Source organism: Schistosoma mansoni, chromosome 3 (genome assembly GCF_000237925.1).
Source record: "Schistosoma mansoni strain Puerto Rico chromosome 3, complete genome".
Taxonomy (NCBI): Eukaryota; Metazoa; Platyhelminthes; class Trematoda; order Strigeidida; family Schistosomatidae; genus Schistosoma; species Schistosoma mansoni.
Window position 1 is genome coordinate 21608519 of NC_031497.1, and position 12688 is coordinate 21621206.

Here is a 12688-nt window from a genome sequence, read left to right on the forward strand (position 1 = left end):
ACTTGAAGTTCTTTAATTGTTTCTTTTTTAAAGGAGGGTAAAAAACAAATATCACTTTCACCTGCTAAATCATGGTTCGGTTTTCTCCATTCATCAAGTACTGAAAAAGGAGATAAGCAGATCTCTTCTGTTCAAAGTAAGGATGTCCGTAACTCTAATCATTCATCACTTCTGAATCTAACAAATAATGACACTCCTGATACAGATATTGATTCTGACTCTTCTAGCGAACCTGTATCTATTTGGCGTTTTGCTGCTATATCGGCTGGTTTCATGACATGTGCTTCAATTTTCGGTTTAGCACTTATACTTGAAGCTGAAGTGCATTCACCAATCATGGCAACAATTCGTGGTCATCCATGGTTTTTAGACTTTGATTCTCGTTTTTATCGACCTATGCGATCTGCTCTTCTTGGTTTCTGGCGTCGTTAATAATATCTCCCTAATATACTTAGCTTATTTGTTTAAGTAGCATATTTGTCTAATCTTGCTTTGTGTCTGTTTCTTCGTTTGTTTGTTGTTGTTTCTTTTTTACTGAGGTAGTGTTTTTTTGTATAGATTTTTTTTTCATTTTCCAGCTTAAATGTAAAATGTTTCAGTTTAAAGTTCAGGTCTACATAATCCACACGTTACATGATATTTGTTGTGCTTTTATCTTTCTTTTCAGTTACTTATTTCTGTTGATGTCCTTTTTGTTTTTCTTCCTTAATTGTAATTTTTGACTTGAGCTTTTCCTTTTAATCATCATATTTATTTATTTATTCATTCTGTGTTGTTAGTATCATTATTCATATTGCTACCACTCATTGTAATGAAATTTATCATTTTCTGTGTTCATGCATAATATATCACTGATGTTTTCATCTACTCCGATAATATCTACGTATATATATGGATAACTTGTTTTGAATTTTCGCTTTCGAAGTTTTCGATTTAAGTATTGATTCTATGATGATCCGCGTTTGTGGTGATTTCACCCTTTCTAATTTTTAATATAAAATCAATAAAATTGTATACTGTAAACAAACAATATTTTAAACAATGCATTTACAGTAGATAATGTGTAGACAATGAATATTCATCAGTAGTATATTGTTTCTATTTTTCTCTCTGTCATTGTCAAATGGCTTTATTATTTATCACTGACCTTTTTCTATTCTCTTATCATTTCATGATATATTCATTCTTTATTTGCTATAAACCCTTTATAGTTTTTATGATAAGTTATACTATATTTCATTACAATTTGAATTACTATAAAAGTATATATGTGCCTAAATAGTATTATTTATTAGTAATTGTAAGGGTTTATCATTTTTCTCGGTTGTTAATATTTAGGAACTAATGTATTATCATTGTTTTGTTTTTATGAGCTTCTAGAACAAGTACCTCAGTATTAATTGCTAGATTTACAATTTGACGTTAATTTTTTTGTATGTTGACTAAGATTTATATTCAGGATCATATGTAGTGCAACGCTTTGTTAATCTTTCACCTCGATTAACCTTTATAATACAAATCTTAACGGTGCATGAAATCAGAAAGCAAAGAGAAGCTGCAACTACAGTTTTTTTTATCAAATGATGCATGCCACAAAGCTATAAGCACATGAGCAAGTATCAGCGAGCGAAGCGAAAATAACGCACATTGGAGATGGCGGGTAAGCCAACTCGCTTTAATCAAGCGTTAATCAATATTTATAGTCAGATAAAAATAAATTAAAAACATGTGATGAATGGGATAAGAAGTGTACACGCACATACGCTCATATAAAAACAGTCAGAGTTAATAAGTAAATAATTAACAAGGTCAAAACGTGACTCAAGGTGGATAGGTAAATTGGCTTGTCCAGAAGCTAGAATAAGGTATATGGGCTTAGCATATCAACCGACAATACGAATATATCAGGTGGCTACAAACAGTCAATTAGAAAGCCTGGACCTAAGTTTCTCCCTAGTTAGCACTCATCACCAATGTGTACTTATAATCCTGAGGGAACTGATGCTTCTTGTGAAATTGGAAGCTCAGAAATGGGAATCACTAATCTAACTTATAACTGTAACATGTGCATACGCAAATATATATGGAAAATGTTGAGATGTATTAAGTAACGTGTAAAAAGCCTGGAAGGCAGAACATTAGCTGACCAGTTAAAAAAAGAAGCAGTAAAATAGTAGTCAGATTGGGGTTGTGGAGATTGCTGAATCGATACAAGTAGACTGGCATAAATTCTGTAATTATTATTTCTGGAATGTAATCCTCTATAATTTTCATGAAATACTAGTTATTAAATTGAAAAGAGAAGGAAAACTGAATGTTTGAAATCACATATCTTCTGTTAAACATAAACCGTTGTTAACCGGTTCAGTTGTTCAAATAAGTAGTGAAGACATAGAATTCAATTGAAGATTGTAATACAATTCTTTATGATGTATTAAATGTCATCTATACATCATATATTTTGATGGCAAGTGCACAGTCAGTCATCTGAATTCCCTACTTGTGACTGTCAAAAAAACGAAATAAACATTGAGAAATCTAGCAGAAATCTCAATACTTATTGTTTATACAGTTATAAGCCGAGTTGAATTAGCAGGTAATTTGACATCCGAGGATATATAAAAAACTCATTCTTAAGTTTGAAGAAAATATTGTAGTTAAAATAGCCCTTGAGAAGTTATAGGGAATTTATCTCATCCACTTCATTCATGAGCGCATGTTACACATAGATCACTGAAGAAAGCTTCCTCCTTATTGGTTTTTGAGTGGAGAGAGAATTTAACTAGGTTGCATTGTTATAGCACTGTTGATTTGATTATATTGTTCACAGAAGTGATCTCTTAATTTCAACCTCGAGTCTTTGACTGAGCCGAACCTTTGACCAATTGACTGATTATATCGAGAAATCAAAGTGCTATTTATCGACATTTGTTTAACAAAGATACTATTATTATTGTTATTAATTATTTACCAGTTAATATATTAGTAATTATGTATGAAAATGAAAGTCACAAGTCATTCAACAATGATCTTTCACTTTTTATGTCATATTTTTTACGAACTGCGATCAATTAATTATATGTACCAAGCGATGAATAGAACGAACGTAGATCAAAGGTTTTCTCCCAATTATCTAGCATCAGGAAATGTTGAGTCACATAAAAAATATCTGCATTTTGTAGCTTGGTCGATAGAATTCTGTTTAGTCCCAGTATAGGACTTCTTAGTAATACTCATCCATGGCACAAACATCGAGGATCTACCCCATGGACCTTCGGTTTCACGTCTAGAGCTAAACTTTTAGATCATTTATCTGGAATCCAACGGTTTACATGTCAAACTTCATATAATTCATGATATTTATCAGTAACCTTTCACTGTCTTCAGTAGCTGACTGCCACACCCCGATACGGTTGAATTACACTGGTCACTGCTTTTTACAACAATTATGGAAGTTATCAGAAGGGGGTTTCGTGGGGATTTTAGTAATTTTATATAGTTGAGATCATGAGTCGATTGAAGCTAGGCCACTATGGAAAACCTGGCATCATGGACGGCCGTTTCGTCCTATTGTGGGAATCCTCAGCAGTGCGCATCCACGATCTCGCCTCGAGGGATTCGAACCCAGGACCTACCGGTCTCGCGCCAGAGCACTTAACCGATAAACCACTGAGGTGGCCGGCATCAAACTGTGTTAATGTCTAACTTCAACCGATCCACGAAATTGCGCGACTAACTTCCATTGTACTGAGGTAGATACCTGTCTCTACCTGACATGGATTAGCCCCACCGGTCTAGCTTCAATTGACTCATGATCTCAACTATGGAAGTTTCCTCTCGATATTAGTCACTAGTAAGTACAATGACAATTATCAGGACGAGAGGTTGCGAAGAGTTCTAATTGTTAATGCGATGACAAACAAACTTAAATTAGACAACCATTAAAAACCCAAAAGCACTAGACAACTGTTTTATCCTAGTATGAAACTTCATAGCAACCTGCATCCACAATCCCATAGGGTATCGATATTAATTAATAGTCAGTGACCAATTATATCTATGATTATAGTAAACTAGTTTTTATAGCCAATTTATCTTACATAAAAAAATCCTAATTTCATATCTTATTATCTAAAATAATATAAGTTAACATAATGAAGATTCATCCCATAATCTTGATAACTATTATAAGTACAAACAAATTAAATCTCCCCCTCCTTCAAAAAAAAATAAAGAAACACATTAGAAAATAGAATTTTATTTCAAAATTACTATTTTTTTCAGAAAAAAAGGGGGGAAATTCTAATCCACAAATTATTACCTAAACGTTATACGAAATGAATTAAAATAAAAAGAAAAAAACAACAATTTTCTTTCCATTTTGACTAAATTAAATAAAAAGAAAAAAAGGGTGAATTTCTTTTTTTATTTTCTTTTTTATTTTCTAATTTTATTTTTTTCATTTTTTTCTTTTCAATGTTTATTCATATTAGGAAATATCACAATAAATAATATCAGTAGTATAATTAAACATGTAATAATAAATGTACCAATTAATAGAAATGTAAAAATTCTTTTCTTTTTTAAATAATTTTTTAATATATCACATAATTTATAATGAATAGGTAATTCATTAATAGTTGGTAATATATGTACTTGATTTTGTCCAAATGTAGTACTAAAATTTGATGAATTAATACTACTTAATGTATATTTTTTATTAGAAGTTTGTAAACGATTACTTAATTGACTTTTACGTGGATGTATAGTTGATGTGGATTCTTGTAATGATAATCTTTGTTCTGTATCAATAGGAAATGCTAATATATTCCATGGTGTAACACAAACTAATGACTAAAAAGAAATGAATGAATGAATAAAAAAAGATAGAAAAAATAAAATTGTATTGGATAGTATTTAATAGAGTGAATAGTATTGCATTGTAACATACGATATCATGATTATCTGGATATTGAATTGTTTTTCTAAAGTAATAGATTCGGAGCTTTGCTCATCCATAACCTTAATCGGAAATCAAATGTAGGACATTCAGTCAATTAGTCAGCTACAACGTAGCGCCAGGCACATTTATGCATCGGTCCAAGTTGCCATACCTCATTAGCACAACAAGATGGAGACTGAATTCATAGTAGTTAATTTAGTGGTGGTAGTATATAAAAGATAGGTTGTATATGAGGATATACTACAGGAAGAAAGACAGATATAAAGCAATTTTAATCTCACGGTTTAAGGGAAAATAAAGAGTGTATACACCTACACCATTGTGATCGATTCTGAACCATGTCACCCAGAGTCTCCAACCATTTATTACGATAGTCACGCGGACCCCAACCAAGTAGTCTTCACCTACCAACATGGTTCAGACTAGAAGTTAGTGACTTCATGCTCTGATGCCACGTTTTGGTTTGGCCGCCCCTAACTCTCTTCCAACCATCCCCTACACTAGTCAGCATAGCGCGTCGTGGTAATCGGTGTTCAGGCATACGTTACACGTGGCCCAACCATCTCAGTCGATGAAAATGCATGTAGGACATTAGGGCATTATGGTGAGTACTTCACCCTCAGATCATTGATTTAACATCAAGCAAGTTTCGTTTCTAACTTTAGTCAGTTCTTAATACTGAATAACCAACAACCATTGCTACTAGTTACATCTGACTTACCCCGATATAGCTGAGCTCTACTAATCATTTCTTCTCCATAGAATCCTGGGAATTACTTTTCAAAGTTATTCCTCGGTCAGTCATAGAAGTAACTGCAAAAACGCTCCACGTTCTATTCAGGAGGATTTGGGAGGAAGAACAAATGCTGACAGACTGGAAAGGAGAATACGTCATCAAGATACCAAAGAAAGGGAACCTGAGCTGGTGTGAGAACTACAGATGCATCACACTACTGTCAATACAAGGTAACTTTTTCAACAGAGTGTCGCTGAACCGGATAAAAGATTCAGTGGACGCCCAACTTCGAGATCAACAAGTTAGATTCCGTGAGAATCGGTCGTTCACAGACCAAATCACAACACTACGGATCAATTGAATGGATCTCGTCATTATCCATCAACTTCATTGATTATGAGAGAGCGTTTGATAAGAGAGCCTAATGGAACCTTCTTCAACATTATAGTGTATCTAAGAAAATCGTCAACATCATACAGAATTTATACGACGGACTACACTGCAAAGTTGTGCATGGAAGACAGTTGACAGATGCATTCTAAGTGAAGACCAGTATCAGACAAGGCTGTCTACCCCACTCCTTTGTATTTCTTCTAGTGGTTGACTGGATTATGGAAATCTCCATAACTGAGGTGAAGCACGGAATACATTGGATAGGTTGGATACAGCTAGATTATTTGGACTTCGCAAATAACCTAGCTCTTCTATCCTATACACACCAGCAAATGCAGCTGAAGACAGTCAGTGAAGCAGAAGCCTCTGCAGCAGTAAATCTCGGCATACACCAGGGAAAAACTAAGATCCTCAAATACAACATGAAGAACACCAACGCAATCACACTCAATGAAGATCTGAAAGAAGTGGAGCAGTTTACCACTTATTATTTCTTTAAAGCAATTAGTCCCTTTGATAAATTTCGATAATGTAATGAGAAGACGAAGATTAAAAGTGTAAAAAGGCGTATACTAAGGTTTATTGAAACCTTAGCCATGCGAAAATTCAAACCCCCTTTGTGTATTCAAAAACAGTTTGTTCTCTCTTTAAACCTACCCTGGTAATATATGCTTATTATCCAGAGTGATTAGGTGTCAAATTGTTTTCACATTATTTTATCATTATTATCCTTGTCTATTCTTACCCCCATTTCCAGTCTAGTTAACCTTTTATTTTTATATATACATGTTCTTAACAAGTATATGTGTGATCAGATTGTTCGAAATGTATTGCGCTAATATATCACATAGTTCTGATAATCTTCGTATTATTTCTTTTGTAATTCGAAACCTCTAATGTGGATTCACTTTTTGTATCATTTATTTAAGCTAAACTGAAATATGAATCAACACATGTGCATTTTTAAACACGTCCAAACTACAAATTTCCCATAATGTATTATTAAGATTAATTAGTTGGCTTATTGAACCTTTAACCGAATCGTTCCCATAGTAACTTAACTTTTACTATTTTCCATGATGTTTAAATGAGCGTATATGTCAGTGGTCAATGAGATAATTAATTGGGAAAGATATTCTGTCAGACTGTTACTTTGTATTATCTTTATGGTCCTATTAATATCAAGTATAAGCACTCAAAAAACTGAACAATCAAACCTATATTTTTCAAACAGTAGTAATACTTATAATAAGCTCTTTATTAAGTACTATAAATTTTGTTATGGGAAAAACCTTTGAAAAAATAAATATTGTAACTACTTTTACTTACTTACCTACTTACTTACTTACGCCTGTTACCCCTCGTGGAGGAGCATAGGCCACAGACCAGCATTCTCCATCCAACCCTGCAACTACTTTAGTTTCGGTGCTATTTCTCATCTAGTACATAATTAATACCTATAATTCAAGTAATTCTTGTTTTTTGTGAAGAATATGTTAAATGCAGAAAATACTGCAAATTATGGTCATTTTATTCGAGTTTTGAAGTATTCACCTTCAACATAAGTTGTAAAAATTTTATGGTAGCATGTAAATAGTTAATAAGGTTAGTATCCAAGATTATTCAATAACAACAAAACTTAACTAAGAGAATTTATATAGATTGGATGGAATAAGGCTGTCAATGGAATGCAGGATGTATGTTACATCTTATTTTAAAGAAGAATTGTCACACTTCATATGTTTGATCTAGGAGTGATCTAGAAATTTGAACTGACTATTGAAGTAAATCTTTATCGTTAAATCAGTTGATAATTCTTCAGAAGGGGTCCCATAATTGGACGAAACGGCCGTCTAGTGCTTCAAGGTTTTCCTTGGTGGTCTAGCTTCAATTGACTCATGCTTTCAACTATGATAATTCTTCACTAATTTTATAAAGTTCATTAATTTCTGTTTATTTGATAATTTTCAAATCTATCTAATCAAGTTGAAGGAAATTTTTAAAAATGTTCTATGCCTTGTAGTTATTTGTTTATTTATTTGAACACATAAATATTGGTACAAAGAAGCACCAGATATATATACACCACACAAAAAATTGTCATTTCATTTAATTGTGTGACGGTTATGATACTGTCCGGGTGCCCAAACCCAAGCAGGTGGTTTTCTTGAGGGGCCACACCCGAAGCTTTTAACCTAAAGGTCTGATCCACAAGGCAGTGGAGCATTGTAAGGAGATGCAGTCCCATGGTAGCCGGTGACCAACACTTGGTTCATACGTCATTTGCTCCCTTATGGTACTGGAGCCCATGTGCACCATTGGTTCGGAATCAGGGTTTTCCAACTCCCCTAGGTGAACTCGCCGTGTCCACCAACCCAATTAAAGCGCCTGACATTCGCTTTTCGTCCTCACAATTTCGTAAACAACAGTAATGCCACGAGAAGGCAGTGAGTAGGATTTCGCCGGCAGAGGCTGTATACGCATGGCAGTGTGCGAGCACTTCGGGAGGGCGGGCCATCTACACTCTCGGCTGTACCAGGGCATTTAGGGGCGGCCTTGTAGTTACGTTGATAGATTACATAGATTATATTTTATGAAGATATCATTTAATGGTGTAATCATTTCTTTTAGAAAAATCAGATCATTAATTTATAACCTCTTTCCAGTTATTTTATGTTATAACGAATAGTCAAAATCTTGCATATTTAAACATTTACTGAGCTATTAAACGAATATTTCAATGAATGACAATAAGAATACCCATAAGTAAATTCACTTACCGATATATCATGTAATGCAGTTTGTAAGGTACAATATTCATTTTTTAATATATCAATTTCAGAAAGATTTGAATTCCCCATGACACTTTGTTCATTATCATCACCATTATTATTGTCTAGATTAGTTTTATTAGCTAATAATAATGATATCTGATTTTGATCTATTCCTAATTCTATTGATTTAGTCAATCCAGTATTAATTAATGAATTAATATTTGTTTGTAATAATTTATTTGATGCTAATATCCATGATGAATCATTTTGTATGACAACTTCATTATTGTTAAGCTCATCCTTCTCAAACTTCTTCCCTTCTTCTCCTTCTTCTTTATCTTCTTCTTTATTGTCAACATTATCATTACTACTGATTTTATTCAAATGAGTAGTATTCATATTACCTTGTAAATTCATTGAAGGAAATAATGTAATTAAATGTAATGTTTTTAATAATGCTCTCATATGATATTCAATATATGTTGTAAATATAGAAAATAATTGATCTGATTGTTCACTTGTTATATTTGTTGATAAACCAATATTAGTATTACGCCAACATTTAATTAATTGACATTCAGTATTATGTAATACATACATCATATATCTTTGTAACATAATCAAATTTGTTCTGACTAATGTACAATCTAATTCTGTACCAATAACGGTACATACATTACGAAATTCAGCTGCTATTATATTAAGTAATTTAAATTGTTTTAAAAATTCTTCATAATCATTTGTTTCTATGGTCATTGGTGAAATAGTTGTCATGATTATACTACTTATTTTTTAAAAAAATAATACTTGATAGTAGTATTTGAATAAGAAAGGACAGAAATGAAAAGAAAAAAAGAAAAAAAAAGGAAATTGTTTGAAATATATATATATATATATTTATAAAATAGGGCGTTAATTCAAATAAATTGAACATACATTGAAGTTTCTTTTGAAAGTTGATTTTCTTGTTCGTTTTCTTGTTTGTTTGTTTTTTTTGTTTTATACTCACATGTACTTTTCTCTCTTTATATGTCAAGTGTTCAATTGAGAATTTAGAAAAAGTAGTTTTCTTTGAATAAACAGAAAAACAGAAAACTGTTGTTTTTTTATTTTTGTAAATGAATGAAATACATTGGAGTTAATTCATTCAAATATGATTGGTTAATTTTTTTTTTAAAAAAATTGAACAGTGTACTATTTATTTTATAGTCTCCAGGTGAAAAATAGATTTGTATTCAAAGTAATAGGTTCTATTGAATTGTAATATTAAAAAAAGAAGAGGATAGAAATACTTTGTTCCATTATTACTATTGTTATCATTGTTACTACCATTATTACTATACATTCTACATCGATTGCTTTTTGTTTAAGTTTAAATGGTAAAATAAGGCGAAGTGAAATGAACTGTTGAAGAATCTAATCAAGAGCTGATAAAAATTAATGATAATTAAAATTTTCATAGTTGAAATCATGAGTCAATTGAAGCTAGATCACTATGGAAAACCTGGAAGCACTGCTTGATGGTCGTTTCGTTCTATTGTGTGACTCCTCAACAGTGCGCATCCACGACCTCGCCCCGCGAGATTCAAACCCAGGACCTACCAGTCTCGCGCCAGAGCACTTAACCGATAGACCATGAGCCGGTATCCGATGGTGTTAATGTCTAACTTCAACCAATCCACGAAACTGAGCAACCATTCACCAATGTATTCAGTGAGTTGATATCTCCCAAGAGACCTGGTTGACTTCCACTGGTTACTGCTTGACTCATGATCTCAACTACATAAAATTACTAAAATCTCCACAAAACCCCTACTGATTATAATTAAAATTTGTGAATTATAAAAAAGATCCCTATTTTTTTTTAAACAAAGTTTGATAATAGCCAGTAGTGGAATACAAGAAGCGTATTTAGTCCTGTTTGGGACTTGACAGCTGAGCGAACAATTACCACAACGTTGATGTTCACAATGAGTCATTTTGCTCAAGGTGCATACATAACAAAAAGAAATTGATCAGTTATACTACTTAATATCAAAAATGGGAAAGATTTACACTTTCACAAATGAAATATTGGTTTTAGTTTTTATATCCTGTTTTGACATTCACTAAAACAGATAGGTACCAAAATAGTAACTTCATTGATTTAGTGTAACATATGTATTCTTCAATATTTAGTAGTGATTCATATGAATCTCACTTCCATACAATTATTTTCAAATTTTGTAGACTTCTAAGGAAAATTCAGTCAAACAACATCTGCGTCAAAGATATCAGAAATATAAAAGTCATTAATCGATGGGATTGTGTGGTCATCATTCTGTATCGTAAACATCGGATGTCAGAATATATATCAACATAAAAGGGAAAACTATCCATCTTGTTTTATAACACTTGTGACTTAAGGCAATCCGCACAGGTATCACAAATGCCAATAAGAAACTGATCAATTTCAGTCTTAAACATCAGTTGAAAGATTCAGACAGCCAACACAAAATGAATTAAAACTTCACCTCATTGCACAAGCTAGTGGCTATCAGAACTCAGTAGCTAAGTGGATAACGCAATGTTGTTTGGAACAACAGGTACCGAGTTCGAGTCCCAGAGTGAACGTCAACTCTGGGATGCAGGTACATCCGGCTGACGAGTTCCGAATAAGACGAAATGTGAGTCTTGGATTCCACTACTAGCCACTATCCATCTTTGCCTATAAGAAAACGTAAAGTTTAAAATAACCATGTAGCTGTTTTTTCGTCAGTGATAGCTATTTTATTTACCTACTGATAATAATAACGAAAATACTTAAGTGATAAATTTGTATTGTGATTAGTTAAATAATCTTAATTCACTAGTTTACAAATTTAATCTCTGTCTTATTTTTATTGCGGTATTTCTAACTTTGATAAAATAAGGGTATTGTTCAGCTTTCCATAAATAATCTCCTCTTAAAATTTACAATCACTAGTTCGGTTGAACTAAACTATTTAGTGAGTAAGTTTTCTTCTATTTTTCATGAAATATCTTGACGTCACTGTCTACTCCAACATACAGTGTTGGGTGAAATAGGAGCTCGTTGTACAAGTATTACGAGTGAATATATCAGTGTTATAACGCTCATTTTTCTCTATCTGCACAATGGGACATTAATTTACCTTAGACGAATATCTACACTAGATTCTTTCCCAGTGTCTATTCTACAGGACTTCAACAAACTCAGATCAAGACAATGTGACTAGCCTGACTAGAACGTAAATATATTTCCTCACCAAAAACCGACACAATCCAACACCAATCAGCAATCGATAATAATAATAAGGATAAGAGAATATATAACTCATCTAACGCCTGTTAGACTAGGTATAAGTTTGACTAAGCAAACAATTAGTCATTATCATTCTCGACCACACATCAGCCAGAACATGATATTATTTTTATTAGGTAATTGACTGAACTTCAGAGTTATGTCGGTAATTAAAAACTTCCCTGTGGTGACCTATTCAATACTTGAGTTCAATGGTTGGAGCTTTCGGGTGACGTGGTCTTAAATCAATCATAGTGGGGTAGTCGATATCATTCTCCATACCCTTTTAACTATTAAGTAGATCATCATTCTTAAATGTTTTTTATCAAAGCCATTTGTTCTCCTTGAAATTTGTTTCTGATGTTTGACATTTTGTTGCTTTCGGTAATATTTTTCCTCCTTTACTTCTTTTGGTGTCAATTTACTGTCTATCGCTGTGTTCATGTGAGGTATAGTATTTATGACAGACATATATTTAACTCTGTTGTATCCCGTGGAGAATTATGAATGGTAACTTTGAA

The 12688-nt window shown here is 32.7% G+C and overlaps 2 protein-coding genes across 2 annotated transcripts in view; one reads left to right on the plus strand and one right to left on the minus strand.

Annotated features, from left to right (window-relative positions):
• Positions 1-432, plus strand: part of Smp_023620 (putative 4.1 G protein) — a gene marked incomplete at both ends in the record, with an annotated part of 30900 nt that extends 30468 nt beyond the window's left edge. Inside the window, one exon of the mRNA XM_018799630.1 lies at positions 34-432. Within this exon, the coding sequence (XP_018651400.1) occupies positions 34-432 (399 nt within the window). The remainder of the gene's footprint in view (positions 1-33) is intronic.
• A 3714-nt stretch (positions 433-4146) lies between these two features.
• On the minus strand, positions 4147-9622 carry Smp_134930 (hypothetical protein; the record flags this gene model as incomplete). Its single annotated transcript, XM_018799632.1, has 3 exons — positions 4147-4182; positions 4657-4854; positions 8873-9622. 3 exons carry the CDS (start codon positions 9620-9622, stop codon positions 4147-4149), a joined length of 984 nt encoding a protein of 327 aa, XP_018651401.1.
• Between the last annotated feature and the right edge of the window lie 3066 nt (positions 9623-12688).